The following is a 19114-nucleotide window of genomic DNA, read 5'->3' as shown; positions in this document are numbered from 1 at the left end:
ACAGCATTCATTACCTGAGGCCATCGGGTATTGTGAAGGCTTTGCATCCGTCCATCCATCCGTCTGTCTGTCCATCTGTCTGTCTGTCTGTGCTCAGCATAAGTCCAGTCCCATTACTGTCAGGGTCTTCAAATTCACAGGGAACATTCTTGGGACATAGACCTTGGAAAAGTTAAAAAATGGCTAACCTTGACCTATTTTAAGAGGTTCAAAAGTAACATTCTGTTTCCTATTTTTATGCTATGAATCATGCAAATCCATTTTTGTTTGGGGTGGGGGGCTGACAGCCAATCAGAGTAGAGAGGCACTGTGACTTCACTGTCTGGTCTCTCTCTGGTGCTCCCAAACTGCTTTGTTTCTGGCTAAATCTAACATGTTTCTCATATATTATGTAAAACCTAGCAGCAAATAAACACTTATAAAACTGAAAACGCTACTTTTGTAACCTGATAACACCTCTGGAGTGATTTACAAGACATCAGTGTGCACACGCATCACATGTGGTCAAAGCTAACATCTGCTCTTTCCAAAAGCTCATGTACGCACACATGCACACCCTCCTGTAGATGCCACTGAAACATAAAGAAAATATTGTTTATGACTGATTGATTGAGTTTATTCTGCAACATCAATATAAACATACAGAGGTGAATATAACAATGATACACAGATAACACAATAAAGCATGAATGCTTATTTCCATTATGGTCATTGTGAAATTTTCATGTGATTAGAGGGGCTTGATTGAACATGTACAAATTGTACATAAGACAATGTGATCATAATAATCAATGTAAATAATAACAATAACAATATATATATATATGTGTGTGTGTGTGTGTGTCTCAGCATTCCAAAGGCTTGCTGTTGTTTCACCTTTTGATTTTTAAACTCCTGCCAAAATGAGTAAGCCAATTTCCAACTGTTCCAACTGTCCCCATACACACGATTCCCCTCTAATTTTGTCATCACAAGCACATTATTTTCAGTCTATGGTGTTATGAAGTGCTCATGTCATCAACATGACTTCTTGCATATCTGGTGGGGCCTTGAATCATTTTGATATTAACAGGGCTTCATCTACCCTGCTGTTGCAGTGGGGAAAGGGACCATATTATCTTTAAAATGTGGAAAAAGTGAAGCACTGTGAATACTTTCTTTTTTTGTTTTACTTCTTTTACCTTTTATGGTTATTTTTTATTGTGTTTTAATCTTATTTCATTTTATTCTGCTTTTAAATGATGTTTGTGAAGCGCCTTGAGGCGATTACTCGTGATTTGGCGCTATATAAATTAATAAATTATATATATATATGTATATATAATAGATGCACTGTATGTATCCTACAGTACATAACCATATGGTAAACAGTTGTATTACTTTTTTACATTAATTCAGTAAAGTGTTCTGATTTTGTCATCACATTTCATGTCTCTAGCTCAAGTATATTAGTGCCACCAACAAGCCAACACTCAGGGCTGTTTATACTTGTAACTTTTGATCCGTATCTCTTATTTTCAAAAACAAGCATCATCAGATTCCAAGTCCAAGGCACCCTATGATGTGATTTTCTGCCATATTACACATTGGGGAAATGTTACATTTTTGCATGTCTGTTGATATGTTTTATTTTACACAATTCCTGTATCTGATCATTCATTAGGTTTCTCAAAGGTTATACAACCCCTGGCAAAAATTATGGAATCACCGGCCTCGGAGGATGTTCATTCAGTTGTTTAATTTTGTAGAAAAAAAGCAGATCACAGACATGACACAAAACTAAAGTCATTTCAAATGGCAACTTTCTGGCTTTAAGAAACACTATAAGAAATCAAGAAAAAAGATTGTGGCAGTCAGTAACGGTTACTTTTTTAGACCAAGCAGAGGAAAAAAATATGGAATCACTCAATTCTGAGGAAAACATTATGGAATCACCCTGTAAATTTTCATCCCCCAAATTAACACCTGCATCAAATCAGATCTGCTCATTGACGTTGACCCTACATGTCTTTTTGCAAGGAATGTTTTTGCAGTTTTTGCTCTATGGCAAGATGCATTATCATCTTGAAAAATGATTTCATCATCCCCAAACATCCTTTCAATTGTCCAAAATATCAACATAAACTTGTGCATTTATTGATGATGTAATGACAGCCATCTCCCCAGTGCCTTTACCTGACATGCAGCCCCATATCATCAATGACTGTGGAAATTTACATGTTCTCTTCAGGCAGTCATCTTTATAAATCTCATTGGAAAGGCACCAAACAAAAGTTCCAGCATCATCACCTTGCCCAATGCAGATTCGAGATTCATCACTGAATATGACTTTCATCCAGTCATCCACAGTCCACAATTGCTTTTCCTTAGCCCATTGTAACCTTGTTTTTTTCTGTTTAGGTGTTAATGATGCCTTTCGTTTAGCTTTTCTGTATGTAAATCCCATTTCCTTTAGGCGGTTTCTTACAGTTCGGTCACAGACGTTTCCTCCCATTCGTTCCTCATTTGTTTTGTTGTACATTTTTCGATTTTTGAGACATATTGCTTTAAGTTTTCTGTCTTGACGCTTTGATGTCTTCCTTGGTCTACCAGTATGTTTGCCTTTAACAACCTTCCCATGTTGTTTGTATTTGGTCCAGAGTTTAGACACAGCTGACTGTGAACAACCAACATCTTTTGCAACATTGCGTGATGATTTACTCTCTTTTAAGAGTTTGATAATCCTCTCCTTTGTTTCATTTGACATCTCTCGTGTTGGAGCCATGATTCATGTCAGTCCACTTGGTGCAACAGCTCTCCAAGGTGTGTTCACTCCTTTTTAGATGCAGACTAACGAGCAGATCTGATATGATGCAGGTGTTAGTTTTGGGGATGAAAATTTACAGGGTGATTCCATAATTTTTTCCTCAGAATTGAGTGATTCTATATTTTTTTCCTCTGCTTGGTCTAAAAAAGTAACCATTACTGACTGCCACAATCTTTTTTTCTTGATTTCTTATAGTGTTTCTTAAAGCCAGAAAGTTGCCATTTGAAATGACTTGAGTTTTGTGTCATGTCTGTGATCTGCTTTTTTTCTACAAAATTAAACAACTGAATGAACATCCTCCGAGGCCGGTGATTCCATAATTTTTGCCAGGGGTTGTACAAAGCAAACTGTCATCTCATCCAACACCCTGCTACAGTGAAGCCCCCAAACAGTAAGTGAGTTAACACCTCAATAGTGCTTTCATGTATCAAAAATTCCACATGGACTCTGGAGGCAACAAATAAGGCACAAATAAGTTGTTATCAACTGGTCTGTAGGTGGTGCTATGATAGTCAAAATTGCTTTTTCACTACAACTACTAATACTGTGGATGTGGATGAACTGTTCTGACCTGTTATACTGTGGAAATGTCTAAAACAAACCTATCATGTCAAATTAAATGGTGTGGCTGCCATCTTGATTTTTATAGAAAAGTGTATAAAGTTTTCACAGGCCATAAATTTTGGCATATCTTCACACAAACTGGCACATCTGATCTACAGACCTAGCTTCAAAATTCTATCTATGAACTGACTGCCTTGATTAGAGAAAGTGGCATCAAATCAGAACATGGCACCATTTTGGTTCCAACTGCGCTGAACTACTGAATGAACCTTTAATGTTTTCACAACATTATTTTTTACAATCATTTAACCACATACAGCAATACATCCAGGTACAGGTGCTATCAAAATAAATACAAAAATAGTTAAGCTATTAAATTTGCATAAATTTACAATTTATGATGATTTATTTAATTAATTTAAAGCCTGATTTATGCAGCTACACAGCTGTAACTCCCTATTATGCAATGACGTGTGTGGCAGTTTTAAAGTGTTGTATAAAGTACCGGAAAATCACACTTAAGTAAAAGTACAGATACCCATTTAAAAAATGACTTTGGTAGAAGTTCAAGTCACTGATTGAAATGCTACTCAAGTAAAAGTCTTAAAGTATCTAGTATTTATTGTACTTAAATATGACAAGTAATGTACAACTAAATGTACTCAAGTATTGAAAGTAAAAGTACAAGTAAATGTTAATAATCAAAAACGGACTGATTTTTTTTTAAATAAAAGTTTATCTAGGCTTGTAAATGACTGGTAGTATTAGTCAAAATCCTGAAAATTGTGCACATCACACCAAAACACTTCAGAAACAAGGTTTCAAAACCTAAACGAGAGTAGGCTACTCACTAAGTGTTCACAGGAAACAGTTATTTATTTCTATATGTATTTATTTATTTTCATTGTTACATGGTTTTATCTTTTCTGTTGTGTTTTGTTTCATTAGTGTTGGGAAAGTGTAGGAACACGGACCCACAACAGGGGGCGCAAATGAACGGACAATGGAGAAAGTCAAATCACAAAGTTTTACTGTTGTGAACTCACACAACAAACACAACAGATTTACAAATACAGCAGTAACCGAATTCCAAAGGTGTCGTGTGGGCAGGCTCGACGATAGGAGACGTCTGTCCGAGTCGAACCGGAACCACCCGATTTCCTCTGCCACCGAACCCCGGGGATACTGGAGCCGCCAAGTCCCGAACCCCAGGTGGCCACTGCCTCCGCTCGTCGGATCCGGTACTGCTGGCAAGGAACAGATACAGTCAGGTGTGGGTGCGGCTGCACCCAGCAACACACAGGGTGGAAACACCACCTCCACCTCTTGTCAGGAAAATACAGGTGAGTGCAGGAATGTGAGTACTTATCCAAAATACAGTCTCCTGCTGTCTTTTCTCTTTCTGTGTAAAGGCAAAAAGTATTTAATGGTCAAAAGATGATCCGTTTGGCTGGATACGTTACCTCCTTGGTAGAGCGATATCTCGGCAATGAGGTGGAGATGCCGTCCTGCTGATATACCTCCCTGTTGATTGATATCAGCTGTCTTGTCTCAGGTGATGGGTGACAGCTGTCACCCTGGCTGCTCCTGTGAGGCGGCAGCGCCCTCTGGTGCCTGGAGCCCGCACTCCAGATAGGGCGCCCTCTGGTGGTGGTGGGCCAGCAGTACCTCCTCTTCAGCGGCCCACACAACAATTAGGTTCTTTTTGTCTCTTTCTCTAAAACTGTATTGTAACATTATTAGTCTATTATTACTGACTATTATTGTCTATTATGTAGACTATTATTGTTGTTGCTATAATATATGAATAAAAATAAATTAAAAAAATTACAATTTGACTCATTTATGACAACGAATGTTACAGAAAACAAATCAACACAAACGTGCTGATACGAATAGCTTAATGCTAACTTTAACATTGAAAACGCCGTAGACATGCTAACGTGTTAGCATCAGTCCCATTTTTAAGTTATGAAATACATCTATCAGCTGTTTCAGAAGACCATAACAGGTCAGTTTAACATAAAAATATTAAATATTACTCACAGACATGATCTTCAGGGTTTTAGCGGGAAAAAATTAGGATTAAGCGAAATAAAATCCACAAATCGTAGATCGAAGCACTGCTTCAACCTGCGAATCACTGCTTCGATTGGTTCAAGGTTCAAAGCAAAGCCGCGCTGCAGAAAAGTTGATTACAGACCCGCTGCTGGTCTGTAATCAATGCAGAGAAATGATAATTTTCCTGACAAACACCCCCCAAGTGCGCAACTGCAAAAAGCCTACCGGACATGCCTCATGACAAATCGGCCTGACTTCGTTGCAGTCACTAGTAATCAGTGGTGTCTCTGGGTGAAAACATGACTTTTTTCGTGTGTGTGTGTGTGTGTTTTGTTTTTTTTGTAACGAGTAATGAGGTATGGCGCATAGAAAATGTATCGGAGTAGAAGTATGCAATTAAGGTTGGAAATGTAGTGAAGTAAAAGTGAAAGTAAGCTGAATTAAAAAAACTCAAGTAAAGTACAAAGTCTTCCAAAACGTACTTAAGTACAGTAGTATTTTTTACTTTTTTATTTTTACTTTGTTACTATACAACACTGGTTTTAAAGTTCTCCGTCTCTGGATTGTGCTTTGTTCTGGACTAATTTGACCCCCAGCAAGCTTTTGCGGACTTTTCGGATCCATTTGTAATCAGCGTGCACTCTAAAAACTATTATAATATGATGGCAGACGAAGGACTGAAAGCAGAAAATGTGTGGCTGATTTAACAGGTGCACGTCAGACTTCAGGTCCCAGTCTGAACATGTTTAAAAAAAAAAAAAAAAAACTTGGACTTTTAATCACAGAAATGACTCCAGTCCCACTTTCCTGTGTCAGCGCTGAAGTTTAATTTGGTAGCTCTGCACGTCCAGAGTGCTTGGAGTTTTTAATGGAAATACATTGCGATTGGACGGGGCATTTATCCGATGTGAGCGAGATGTATGTAATGGATTACAGTCAGTCAGGAGGTGCCGAACATCTATGGGAATTCTGAATCAGGACCTGTGCCTCATTTAATGACCGGGTCAAAATTTCCTCAGAAATTTTTTTTCTCTGCCAAATTTATTTGATCCATCTGCCAAATTTATTTGATCCATTATCAAAATGTAAACATGTGCAGTGAAAGCTGCAAACTTTGCTCCTTTCACTGCAGAAGCAGCCTGCAGCAGCCTGACATGCACGTCCAGACTGCTGCTCCAAGTCTGACCATGGTGTGAAAAAAAAAATGGTCAGGCTTTTAATCAGGGAAATGACTCCGGTCCCACATGTGAGGGGTTTTTAATGGAAATACATTACCATCGGATGAGACATTTTATCTGATGTGAGCAAAAAATCCGCTGTACAAAATCCGTTATACTCGTATACTGTATTTATTACATGGAAAACAACACAAAAACTTTGGGACTTTTTTGTCCGGTGACTGCAAATATCTGGTTTATACAATGACAGTGTAGGTGAATTTTACTGTACATGGGACTGAACAATAAATTTACCTCTCAAAGCTTTGACAATTATGTCGGCTTCCATCCCCAGCCCAGTCTCACATTTTGTTTCGTGCTCCGGTGATGAAATGAGTCACATTTTTTCGTGACAGGGTTTTTTTAAACTCACTATTCCTAACCCTACTCCTACCCCCAATCCTAACCTTAACCATAACCTAATCTTATTCTTTCACCCCACTCTAACAATAACCACCCCTGACCCCCCGCTTCACTTTTAATTTCATGCAGCCATCACGGAATGAATTAGAATGAATTTGTGGTGCCGTGATGAAAATGAGGCACTTTTTGTCACAATATCACGAACCAATAGATTAATGTATATTTTGTGCTGCTGAATCACGACTTGCCGTGAGACCAGGTTGCCATCCCACACAGCTGACTTTATTTTCCCAAATCTTTCTTCTGTTCAGATCAGAAGGCAATCTGTACATCTTGAGGCCCTTGTTGTGTCTATTTGTGCCTCCAAATGCACAGCAACCCGGCATTTTCAGCAAATATATGAATTAAAGAAATAGTTGGATTTCCATGCAGGTAGATTAACAGCGAACGCTATTTTGAGCCCAAGATGGCACAATGAGTCACGTGACCATTTTCTTTTACTTGTCATGTTGCCACTCTCTCTAATCAAGGCACTCTAAGCATGACAGACTTGCACGCCATTCATGTTGCTCAGGGGGGTGAACACGACACACTGACCTCCATTTGAGCTTTCGCTACCTCAACCGCACAACAGTGGTGTACTATATTCATGCTGGCTGCACGACTGGGCCTGCATTTTCTAAGTGCCCCGCGACTGCTGTTGGAAGTTTGTGGGTGGTACCTCGATTCTGGCTGAGTGTGGGTCAAATGGACCATTCTGGCACCATTCACCCTCAGTTGGCTGCTAGTGTGAAGTGTAGCTCATTAACAACATTCGGCCAGGATTCAATGTGGCTAATTGTTTTGTGCAGCCCCTTGACCACAATCTGAATGGTCTGACCTGAGTACAACATGGCGTACAAATTTTACTACCACGGTCAGATAGCAGTACAACCTCATCTCCATTGCCGTTTGATTGGGTTGTGCTGTGGCAGAACGGTTCTGCCGACTGCTGTACGAGGTGTTCAAGTGCAGCTTGGATTTTTAATGAGTGCCATTCAAATTCTCCTTCGTGAGCCTTTCGGCCTCATTTGGGTTATACGTGAAGGGCTTTCAGAACTGTCTTAGGTCTGTGTATGCTAGTTACTTGTTCAACCAACAGTTTAGAGACAGTCTTACTACAAAAGAATGGTAGAAGAGAAAAGAAAATGAGACAGACCAACAAGAAGGTTGTTTGATCAAAGAGGATGGGATAAGATGTGATCAAAGCAGACACCACTAAAATTACCAACATCTGTCTGAAATGAAACATCTTTATGACACCTAGGTGGTTGTCCTACTCATTCTTATCCCCAGCTTGTCAATGTACTTTGTCAGTGCCCTTTTCCACAACTATTTCACAAATTAGGTAAATCCGCCTTTTTTAAAAGCATCATTTCTGTCAGATAGTGCTATATGCTTCACTTCCATGTCAACAGGGAACATTATCTATGTTTGGGTTATGTTAAGGTTAGAGTTAGGGTAAGCATTTCAATGACACAACCTATCACATATTGATATTTGGTCATAAAATAAAAATGATTTAGCATCCAAATATGAGGAGTAGGCTGAGAATGTGTTGGGCTGTCATAACTGTGAAGCAATTATGCAGATTGTGAGAGTGTTAAGTTTATCTGCAATGCTGTGTTTTCTGGGGTGCAGGTTACACTTTGCACAGAGAAATGCATCGATTGCTAAAACCCCTGCAGAAACATCACCTACGACGCCTGTGTCTAAATAATAGAATCTCACTGTGTGATAGCAGATTGCATGTGTGTGTGTGTGTGAGTCAGTGTGTGTGAAGAGCCATTGCTGAAAATGGATAATAAAGCAATCTGTTTCTGGATTTTGTAATTTAAAGCGCTCCTCATCCCCAGCCCTCCTTCCATGCCTGTGGCTCATCTCCACCAAAATTAAATTGGAAAAAGGGGGTGCAGCTGCCTGTGTGGATTTGCATCATTATATAACATACATGTGAGTGCTTACTTTTTTGTTTTTTTGGTGGGTTACAAGGTGTTTGTTTTGTCTCAGAAAACACACTAACCAAGCTTTCTTCCCCTTATCATACATTAGCATTATCCTGCCCATGTTCTGCTTCCATTCAACCATTCCCAAAGTGTCACAACATATCCAAATGAGTAAAATTACTTATTGATTTTTGCTCTCCCATTTCTTCTTTCAGTCCCATCTCAATTTGTTCACCTGTTATTCCAAGGTGTCTTTGTCAGATCGAGGGATAAGTCATTCCACTGCACTGTGGGATATTGTCTGTGCACAGAATTAGAGGTACAACTGAATACAAAACTATCTGCCTTCATGGTCAAGGTGATATTGATATGTACTTTGCATGACACAAGAGTCAAGTTAATGGCCCCTTCACACATAACACAATTGAAGCCGACTGGCGCATGAAGGAGGAATCATATGCCGCTCGTGAAAAATCAGAGCCGCCTCGAACGCCTCGTACAGCAGTTGCCACAACCGTTTGGGCACAGCACATGCACTCTACATTTGCATGCCACTCATGGCAGAAACCCATTTGAAGGGCGGGCAAGATGAGGTCGCACTGCTATCTGATCATGTTCGCAGCATTCGCATGGTGTGTCAAATGCAGGTCGGACATATCGTGCCGTGGCCGAGGAGCTGCACAAAATAATCTGCCATGTCGTACCATGGACGAATGGTGCGGTCGAGGCAGCCTTCAGCCCAGTCGCCAAATGTCAGCAAATCCCGGACAAATGGCCATTCGACCCACTCTCGGCCAGAGTTGGCTTTTCGCGCAGCTGGCACGAGAGTAGAGTGCAGGTGACCACATTCAAGCTGGCTGTGCGAATGACCCCACTTTTTCTAAGTGCCCCACGGGTGTGCTGTTACCAAGCAACACAAATAGTATGCAAGTGTGCGCCCCCCGACACCGTGATCCAACATTGGCAGGTGCAGCTGAGGTGGCCAGAGTGCGATTGCTGTCCAGCGCAGTGCACATCTGGATGCCTGCAATGTCCAGCTGGAACAGTACTCAGTCCAGCTGCGTACTCACAACTCAGCAGGAGAACATATGTCGCGCCATCAACGACATGAACAACATTCCACACATTGCACATGTGTGTAGGCTCTCATGACATTCTGATAATTATGTACACACATGATCACATGAGGACCACCCAGCAATGTCTGAGCATGCACAGCATGGTGTGAATGTTGTCATCAGCCAGCAAGCCAGGCTAATGTCACTTCCACCACATAAATTGTAGTCCACAAGGTGTGAACTCATTCATGTGTCATCGCATTGCTCATAGCACTGTAGACACAGGGGGCGTGTCAGCTGACCGCTGGCCAGCGACTCACTGGTGCAAAAAATTATAGGCTGTTCTTCTACAATGATCTCCAGCGCTTTAAAATGGACAACAAAAAAAACAAAAAACAGAGATGCGTGGAAGAAAATGGAAAACAAACATCAAAATGGATAGAAGACTAACCAGAATGGCAAAAGCTCACCCATTGATCAGCTCCAGGATGATCAACGCAGTCTGGAGTTACCTGTAAGTGCTGTGACAGTTAGAAGACGCCTGTGTGAAGCTAATTTATTTGCAAGAATAAAGCTTTTGTTGGCTTCTGGTTTATTCTTCTCTACAAGAGTCAAGACAGAATCAGACTACCAGAGCAAGAATTTTAGTTGAGGAAGCTTATGTGATTTGAAGCGAAACGTCCTCACGTCAAGCAACCCAGTCCAGTCGAAGATTCAAGCTGCTCTACTATGGAAACCACCTGGACAACTGAGAGCCTACACAGAAACATGTGCAGAAGAGGTTACAATTTGCCAAAGAAGGTACCATGGATCAGTTTGGATATGTCAAAATACTTGAAGAGGTCATGTTGCCTTATGCTGAAGAGGACATGCCCTTGAAATGGGTGTTTCAACAAGACAATGACCCCAAGCACACTAGTAAATGAGCAAAATCTTGGTTCCAAACCAACAAAATTAATGCCTCGCAGATGTGAAGAAATCATGAGGATTGCTAAAAAAGCAGTTTGAACATAACAGTTTTGAGTTTGTAGCATCAACAGCAGATGCTACTATTATTGTGAACACCCCCTTTTCTACTTTTTTTTTTACTAATAGCCCAATTTCATAGCCTTAAGAGTGTGCATATCATGAATGCTTGGTATTGTTGGATTTGTGAGAATCTACTGAATCTACTGGTATCTTGTTCCCATGTAACAATAAGAAATATACTCAAAACCTGGATTAAACTTTTTAGTCACATAGCACTACTATTATTCTGAACACTACTGTATAATGGCTGAGTAGAACCTTGTCATTTGATTGGTGCTTTGTATGTCACGAGACATGGATTATTGGTTCCATTTAATTTGGTTCCATACTTTTTGTACCATTGCACGATGCGAACCCCGTCCACGCACACACTAGTGGGAGTGGCATTTAGCTTAACATGGCAGTTTCTTTTGCTGATGGACGACAATGTGAACAAGCTAATTGTCCGTGGTAATTCTTCTAAAACAGACACACACACACACAAACAAATCCACTACGCCATATGCTGTCTGGAGGCATGAAGAGCTGTTAAGGGCACAAAGTTAGAATGAAAAGCTAGATGAATTTCTGACATGATTTTTCTCTGGAGTGAGGAAGTATACAAAGTGTTTTTTTTTTTTTTTTTTTTTTTTTTGGAACTACACAAAGTCAGTGCATGGCATCATGGACTACAGAATTATTTTTGGACTCCAATTTCAAGTTTGTGTTGGACTGTTAAGCACCAGTGAGGAAAACCAAAATGTATGTCCCTTTTATGTTGTTTATGTTGCCATTATATGAAACAAATAATGAATGTTTTAACATTCTTTCAATGGAACAAATATTTAATTTGGTGAAAGCTGGAACATACCATTCAACTCAGCTTTGCCTCGTTGAATAGAACATTCCAGCTCACCTCATGAAATATCCGTACCAATGAACTCATAAATATTCATTATTTCTATAATCTTCCATTGTAAAGAATGAGTCAAGTCAATGAAGAAAGACAACTCTTTATCTAAGCTGGTCTTCCATTGCCAATTTCTGACACTCGAATGAGTATGTTTTTGGTAAAAAAACAAAGGAACAAACAAACAAACAACAAAATAATTGGATACCCAGTCAGGGCATGGAAATGTGTGTAACTTTTTGGCAACAGTGGTGTTGCAGAACAAAATGACGAAACAATTTTCAAAAAAAATGGGGATGTTGAGACACATCGCGATCCACAAAAGTGAATAACTGGATGAAATATGTGCAGATCGGGGTAATGTATGTATCTTACTTTAAATATACAGATGGCTTTGGAATTTATTTTGTTAGTGCATCTTGGAATGACTTGTTTCTGCATGAATGTAGATTTGGCAGCACAGTCACTTTGATGTCAAATTAAAATAAAAGGCTAAAATTAAAATATGGTGCAGACTGTTTTCTGTTTTGGAGCAGAGATAATTCATTGAATGGAGCTGGAAGCACAATGCAGTGGTAACTTATTCTTTTCCTTGGTCAACACAAGACCAATGGAAACTTGATCAGCAGTTCCCGTTGGTGTTTTTTAAACACTGGCCAGTTTATTAGGCTCATCTCCTGGTGAACCTGCTCTGTATACACAATATGTATCCATAATCCAATGAAAGGCATGTCACACTCTTTAAAAGAAGGCAGTTTTCAGATATTAAAATATATTTGATCTTTTTAGTAACACAGCCATGACCACAAAAACTGCACATAGTACTATTGTAAGCACGCCCAGTTAGCTCCCATGTCATGGAGCTGCATTCCTGTCATTGGCAGTATCCTCGTGTATAATCTTGTATAATAGTATGACATAGAACTTTTGATTGCTGTTGTGGGCAGTCAGGCCCAGTTTCCTCATTTCTGAAATTGGGATATCAATTGGGCCTAAAATTCTACAATGGGAGACAGGCTTTAGTCATTATTCAAAGGTCATGTTCACAGGTGAAGGTTTTAAAGGACATCTTGCATGTTTTTAGCATCCCAATTAGCAACACAACATCAAAGTATCCATGATTGTAAGTCTCTCCACGCACATGCACTCATAATTAGTGGTCTCTGATGTTTTTATTGCTCTCCCTGAATGAGTTAACAGATGCATCCCCGGAAAACATCTCACCCTGCAATTCTCAGCATGTGACATACATATTAAATTGAGCAGAAACATCCTGATTGATGGCTGACAGACAGAGCAAAACAAATGTGGTTATGTCCGATAACAAAGCTTTGGAGATTTTCTTTGAACGTGATGGCTCGGATTTGCAGATGAGATGACATACTTTACCCCGCAACTGTTAAATTTTTCAGAGTCTGTTGGATTTTGGAACCTAATTGTGGTGACACTGCTGTTTGTGTCACAGGATGCTGGTTTACTGCTGCTGTGATCATGCACATGGACTGTCTCCACCATGCTGTTTTTACAGACTGCCTGGACACACAGATGTATGTCTCATATTGGAAAAATTCAGAAGACGCTATTATCAGGAGATAATGGACTCTAACATGCCATAATCATGACAGAAGTTGAGCTGAAGGGAGAGTTGCAATCGGACATTATGCGCGCGCATACGTGTGTGGATCAAAACCTGAGGGTAAGACGACCTGGACATTCTCTGGCTGGCTATCTGTACCTGAGGATTAGCGGAACTTGAAAATGTTCTCTGGCTGTCCATCTGTGTGAGGACTAGTGGACCTTTAATCAGTTGGCTGGTGCGTGATGCGTGTATGGGGGCTTCTTTGACGTTGTGGACTCATTATTTGGAAATATTTTCAACTAGGTGAGTAGCAAGTTTCTTTTTTCAAATTATTCCTTTGTTCCCTTTCAATGGAGCTTTCAATGAAGGTAAAGTTTTTTTTTTTGTTTTTTTTTTACTTTGAGAGAGACTGGTAATTTGCATCTTAGTCTGTATGTGTACATCAGACTGTCTTAACATGCAGCTCAGCTGTTAATGCTTTGAACATGACATGAAATGTCGGCATAGATCTGATCAGAAACTGTTAGATCCGATCTGTTAGATCTGATCACATCTATGATGTACAAAGCCTCAATTAACAGCTGAGCTGTACGTTAAAACGGCTGCTGCCAGGCTGCGTTCATGGTCGCAGGTGCACTAAGCCTTCTCAGGGCTGCTGCTTTTACCATGACTCCATCAAAATGAACAGTTTTCACTTAAAAACAAATCATCTAACACAACATCACACTTGCATAAACTTCGGAATTAATCTGTGCCTCAGTTCTTAATGTTAGCAGCTATATTCCATTGAAGCGTGCGCTGGGACACTTCTAACAGTCACGTTACCGCTGTCAGAGACACACGAGTACTCATGAGTACTTTGTTTTCGGAAGTCTCTGTAGCTGTTCGTTGCGAATGGTGTATACTTTGAAACCAAAGTGCACAAAGTAATCCGGGTGGATCATCAGATAGTCACTAACAACCTAAATCTTAATTGTTATGATTTCAGAGTGACATGTCCTTTAAGACATACTGATGAATTCAGAGCATTGACGTCTGACCTCCGGCTCCCTCTTCACCACCTCTGAATTTTACTGCTCACAGCGGGGTGGAAACCAACACACATGCATACTCCAAGTCACAAATATGGATCTAATTAGTACTACTTCACTGAGTTGGACTGATGGGGCTACACTGATTTGTTTAAATGCCATTTGTAACTAAAAGACTAAAGTAAAAGACTACTTCACATGGCTAAGAAACATGCTCACTTTTGAGTACTACAGCTCTAAAGCTGTAGTACTCAATGTGGCGTGAATCAGTGAAGTCAGGTGATGAGGTTTTTGGTTACTATGAAGACCTGCAGAAGACTGAGGCCTTCTTGAAAGCAGTTCAGTTACACTGATCAAAAGAATGGGTCCATCCATTATTGTACCTTGGTTGGTGTCAAAAATGTTGACGTTCTTGGTAAACTTGGAAGTCTGGTGTCCTCCTCCCTGGCGCAGTCCTCCTAACAGACACAGCCTCCCAGTTGGATCCCATATGATGCCCCCATATGAACGCTTACATGGCATTGTGGGTAGGGTAGTCCATGAACGTGTCTCTGAGTCATACACTTCAAACGCCTTTACTGGTCGTTTACACTGACGGCCACCTAAAGCATTATGGGAAAAAAAAGAACTATAATCTCTTTTAACAGAGACCAGACTTGTGTTATTTTACAACATACAAGACACTACTGTAACACAGTGTAATACTTTGTACCTGCTACATAGACCTTGCTGCCCAGTAAATGTGTGTTGGCGTCATAGCGTGGAGTCAGCATGGGTGGAAGTTGTGCCCACATGTCCTTTCGAAGGTCATACTGCTGCAGGATGCTTCGAGGGAGGAGGTCACCACCCATTCCCCCCACAGCCAGAGCCCGGGCATCTACAGACAAACACACACACACACACACACACACACACACACACACACACACACACACACACACACACACACACACACACACACACACACACACACACACACACAGAAATGTCATCTTTATGGTAAAGATGCCATTCAGACACAACCATGAGTTTGTTGCTGATACTTGCATCACACTCACAGATAAAGTGTGTTCCAGTTTTGCTCTTGAATTCCAATTTGCAGTATTTTAGTGTCAGCTCAGAATGCACAGCACAGAGGTTTCAAGGGAGGTGTAGCACTAATATTGAAATGTTCCACCGAAATGAGGCTTTGCGGGATACAAAGGATACAAAGAAATGATGCTTTGTATCCCTTTGGTGGAAATAAGGTGTTAAATGTTGAAAACAGATCTCTGAGAACCACTTGTTTCTGTTCCCAAATTAGCTATTCCATCCCTTAAGTGTGGCGATTCTCCAGAAATACATTTTTTTTTCTTGTTTTGTACTGCTTTTATTGTAGCCAATAACAGTTACTAATATGTAACAGTTTTATCAAACTTGATTGGAAAACATAACTGGCAGCAACAGGGGAAAATATGAAGATTCAATAAGCAAAGAAAGTGCGGTCCATTTTCAGGGATGTAAAGGGCATTGTGTCCCTGAACTACCTTCCACAGAACCAAGCCATAAACAGAGTATCATGCCAGCTGGCTGAAGCAGCGACATGAGGCTATAAAGTTCAAGTCATGTCTGGGAGCATGAGGTGGTGCCGTGCATCTCTGAATCCACCAAACTATGGAACTACCCGAGGATCTGGTTAGTCACAACACAGACAGACAACCTGTTTATCCCCACTGAATAAAACCTGAATAAGCTGGAACTCAAGGTAGAATTACAAATTCAACACAGAGTGCATGGAACAGTGTTGCAACCTGAGCACACTGGGGTTTAGTGACTTTCTAAAGGACACTGATGTTGGTGCTGAGAATCAGACCCTTTCCACATTCAAGCACTCAGCAGTTTTTGGGCTATAGGGCCAACTTGGGCAACGAATACAGATACTTGGTTGTTTCTCAACCTGACAGTGTGGAGGTAAGGTGTTGTGTATGTGCATATATGACACCAATAATAAATAAAATCCTATAACAGGTTGCATTTCGTATCTCCACGAGTTGAGGAAGGATAAGTTTCAGCTGAATGCACAGCTCTACATACTGTATCTTATCTTCTATGACTGTTTTTTGGACATTTGTTTGTGCTCTTTGTTTACAGTGCATTTTCCGTTAGGTCTTTTGCGTGTCATGTGTGTCTGGGCATGCGGCATGTGTGCATTTTCATTTTTACTTGCTCATTTAGCCAATATAGCAGTCAGCTGCACACCCAAAGTACATGTCCTGTCAAATGTTTTATAACATATAAACTTAAGAAGATCACAAATACCTATTCCTTTGGCAAGATCCAAATCCTGTGTGTCACAGAACTCCATGAGCTTTCAGTAAAAATGAAGAAGAGAAAAGTGACTTGTTACAACTCGATAATGATAGAAAGTAAACTATTTTTAATGTTGGGGTTAATTATTTAGTTTTGCCAGGAATGTGAATGTGGATGCTATGTACGCTGTGTACCGCTATGTGTGGTACTTGTAAATGAACCACAGCCACAACCATATTCGGGTCTCCAGATATTTTGATGTGGCTACAGTTTAAATTAAAATTAAAATACAATGCAGACTCTTTTCTTCTGTTGAAAACTCAATAGAGAGGTGTGGATAATCAGCAATTTAGTAAAAAGTGACCCTGGCCAGAGCAGGAGAATTTCTGAGCTCAAGTCAATAAATACATAGATGAGATTGAAAACTCAATTGTCCAACCTCTATCTGACATGAGGAGAACTGGGGGGATCCACAAACTTTCCACTTTCAGAAAAAACATGCTAAATGGTAAATGGTAAATGGACTGCATTTATATAGTGCTTTTCCATCTGCATCAGACGCTCAAAGCGCTTTACAATTATGCCTCACATTCACCCCGATGTCAGGGTGCTGCCATACAAGGCACTCACTACACACCGGGAGCAATAGGGGATTAAAGGCCCTGCCCAAGGGCCCTTAGTGATTTTCCAGTCAGGCAGGGATTTGAACCCATGATCTTCTGGACTCAAGCCCAACACATTAAGCACTAGACCATCACCTCCCCTTCACCATATGCACAATTGTCTCAAATCAGTGTACGTTCCCCCCAAAATGTGTGTAATTCATGCTAACCTTTTGTCGCTGTTTGATTCAAAGCAACCACAAATATACATTTGCAGCCTATGAAGGGAGATGATGGTCTAATGGTTAAGTGTTTGGCTTCAGACCAGAGGATCCTTCATTCAAAACCCAGCCAGACTGGAAAATCATGAAGGGCCCTTGAGCAAGGTTCTTTATCCCCTAGTTGTTCCTGGTGGGTAGTGAGCACCTTGGCACCCTGACATTGATGTGTGAGTGTGTCTGTGTGAATGTGATGCATAATTGTAAAGACCTTTGAGCTTTTCATGCATATGGAACAGCACTCTATAAATGCAGTCCATTTCCCCATTTATATGGTGTTTTGCAAAGCACTGGGTTCTGTTGTGTGGGCCGCTGAAGAGGAGGTACTGCTGGCCCACCACCACAAGATGGCGCCCTGCTTGAAGTGCGGGCTTCAAGCACGAGAGGGCTTCGGAGCAACCAGGAGTGACAGCTGTCACTCATCATCCGTACCAGCTGTCACTCATCCACTACTCATCACCACCACCATAAAGGCCGGACTGCAACTCCACCTCCCCGCCGAGAAATCAGCTACCATTCAGGTAATTTCTCTGTTGACTCAAACCGTTGAGTGATAACCTGAACTTCTTTTGCAGCCGTTATCCTGTGGTGTTCTGCCTTATCTGTGGGATTGGCATTTGGTGTGATCAGCAACGGCTTCGCCTCACACCCCAAACCAAGATAAGTGGTTAAACAGGAGCTGCACGAGTGTGTGATTGGAGGTTGTCCCTCCTTTACTGAACACTGACTGTGGGATTACTGAGTGTGCGACCTCACACTCATCAGGACTGTCTCTGTTTTCTGCCAGCAGTACCGGGTCTGACTGCTGAAGACAGCGGCCACCTGGGGCGCAGGGCTTGGCGGCTCCGGTGTTCTTCAGCTCCGTTGGTGGTGGAAGCTGTGTGGGGATCCAGCTCTTCTCTCGCCAGGCGTCTTCTATTGTCGAGCCTGCCCACACGTCACCTGGTGTATGATTGACAGTCCACCATATTGTTATTGTCTGTACGTCGTTGTGCGATTCACAACATTAAATTGTTACTTTTGGCTTATCCATTGTCCGTTCATTACCGCCCCCTGTTGTGGGTCCGTGTCACGTCACTTTCACAACAGGATTTCTCGGCCAGCGTCATGGATCCCGAGGGGCGTCAACCATCGCTTGAACAGCCAATGGAAGAGCGAGGTGCACAGGCGCCAGCAGGAGGCATGTTGGGTGAGCTGCAGCACATCTTAACCGCCTTTACCGCTCGGTTGGACTTAGTTACCGAGCAGAGCAGTGTTCTCAATCGTAGGATAGAGGCTCTCACCGCCCAGGTGGAAGCGCGTGCTCAGGGCGCTGCTGCAGCACCTCCTCCTGCTGACCATGTGCCAGAAACAGACATTCCGC

General features: G+C 41.2%; 1 protein-coding gene across 2 annotated transcripts in view; it reads right to left on the bottom strand.

The window, feature by feature from the left end:
* The window catches only part of klhdc8a (kelch domain containing 8A), a 91938-nt gene that overhangs the window by 51524 nt on the left and 21300 nt on the right, over positions 1-19114 (bottom strand). Inside the window, exons 3-4 of one of the 2 annotated variants that reach the window (XM_034167400.1) lie at positions 15295-15459; positions 14966-15184 (exon numbers count right to left, since the gene is read on the bottom strand). In XM_034167400.1, coding sequence (XP_034023291.1) covers positions 14966-15184; positions 15295-15459 — 384 coding nt within the window. The remainder of the gene's footprint in view (positions 1-14965; positions 15185-15294; positions 15460-19114) is intronic. The other variant, XM_034167401.1, reaches the window with a different exon arrangement.

This window comes from Thalassophryne amazonica, chromosome 3, assembly GCF_902500255.1.
Source record: "Thalassophryne amazonica chromosome 3, fThaAma1.1, whole genome shotgun sequence".
Taxonomy (NCBI): domain Eukaryota; kingdom Metazoa; phylum Chordata; class Actinopteri; order Batrachoidiformes; family Batrachoididae; genus Thalassophryne; species Thalassophryne amazonica.
This window is presented reverse-complemented; position numbering and strand designations above follow the sequence as displayed.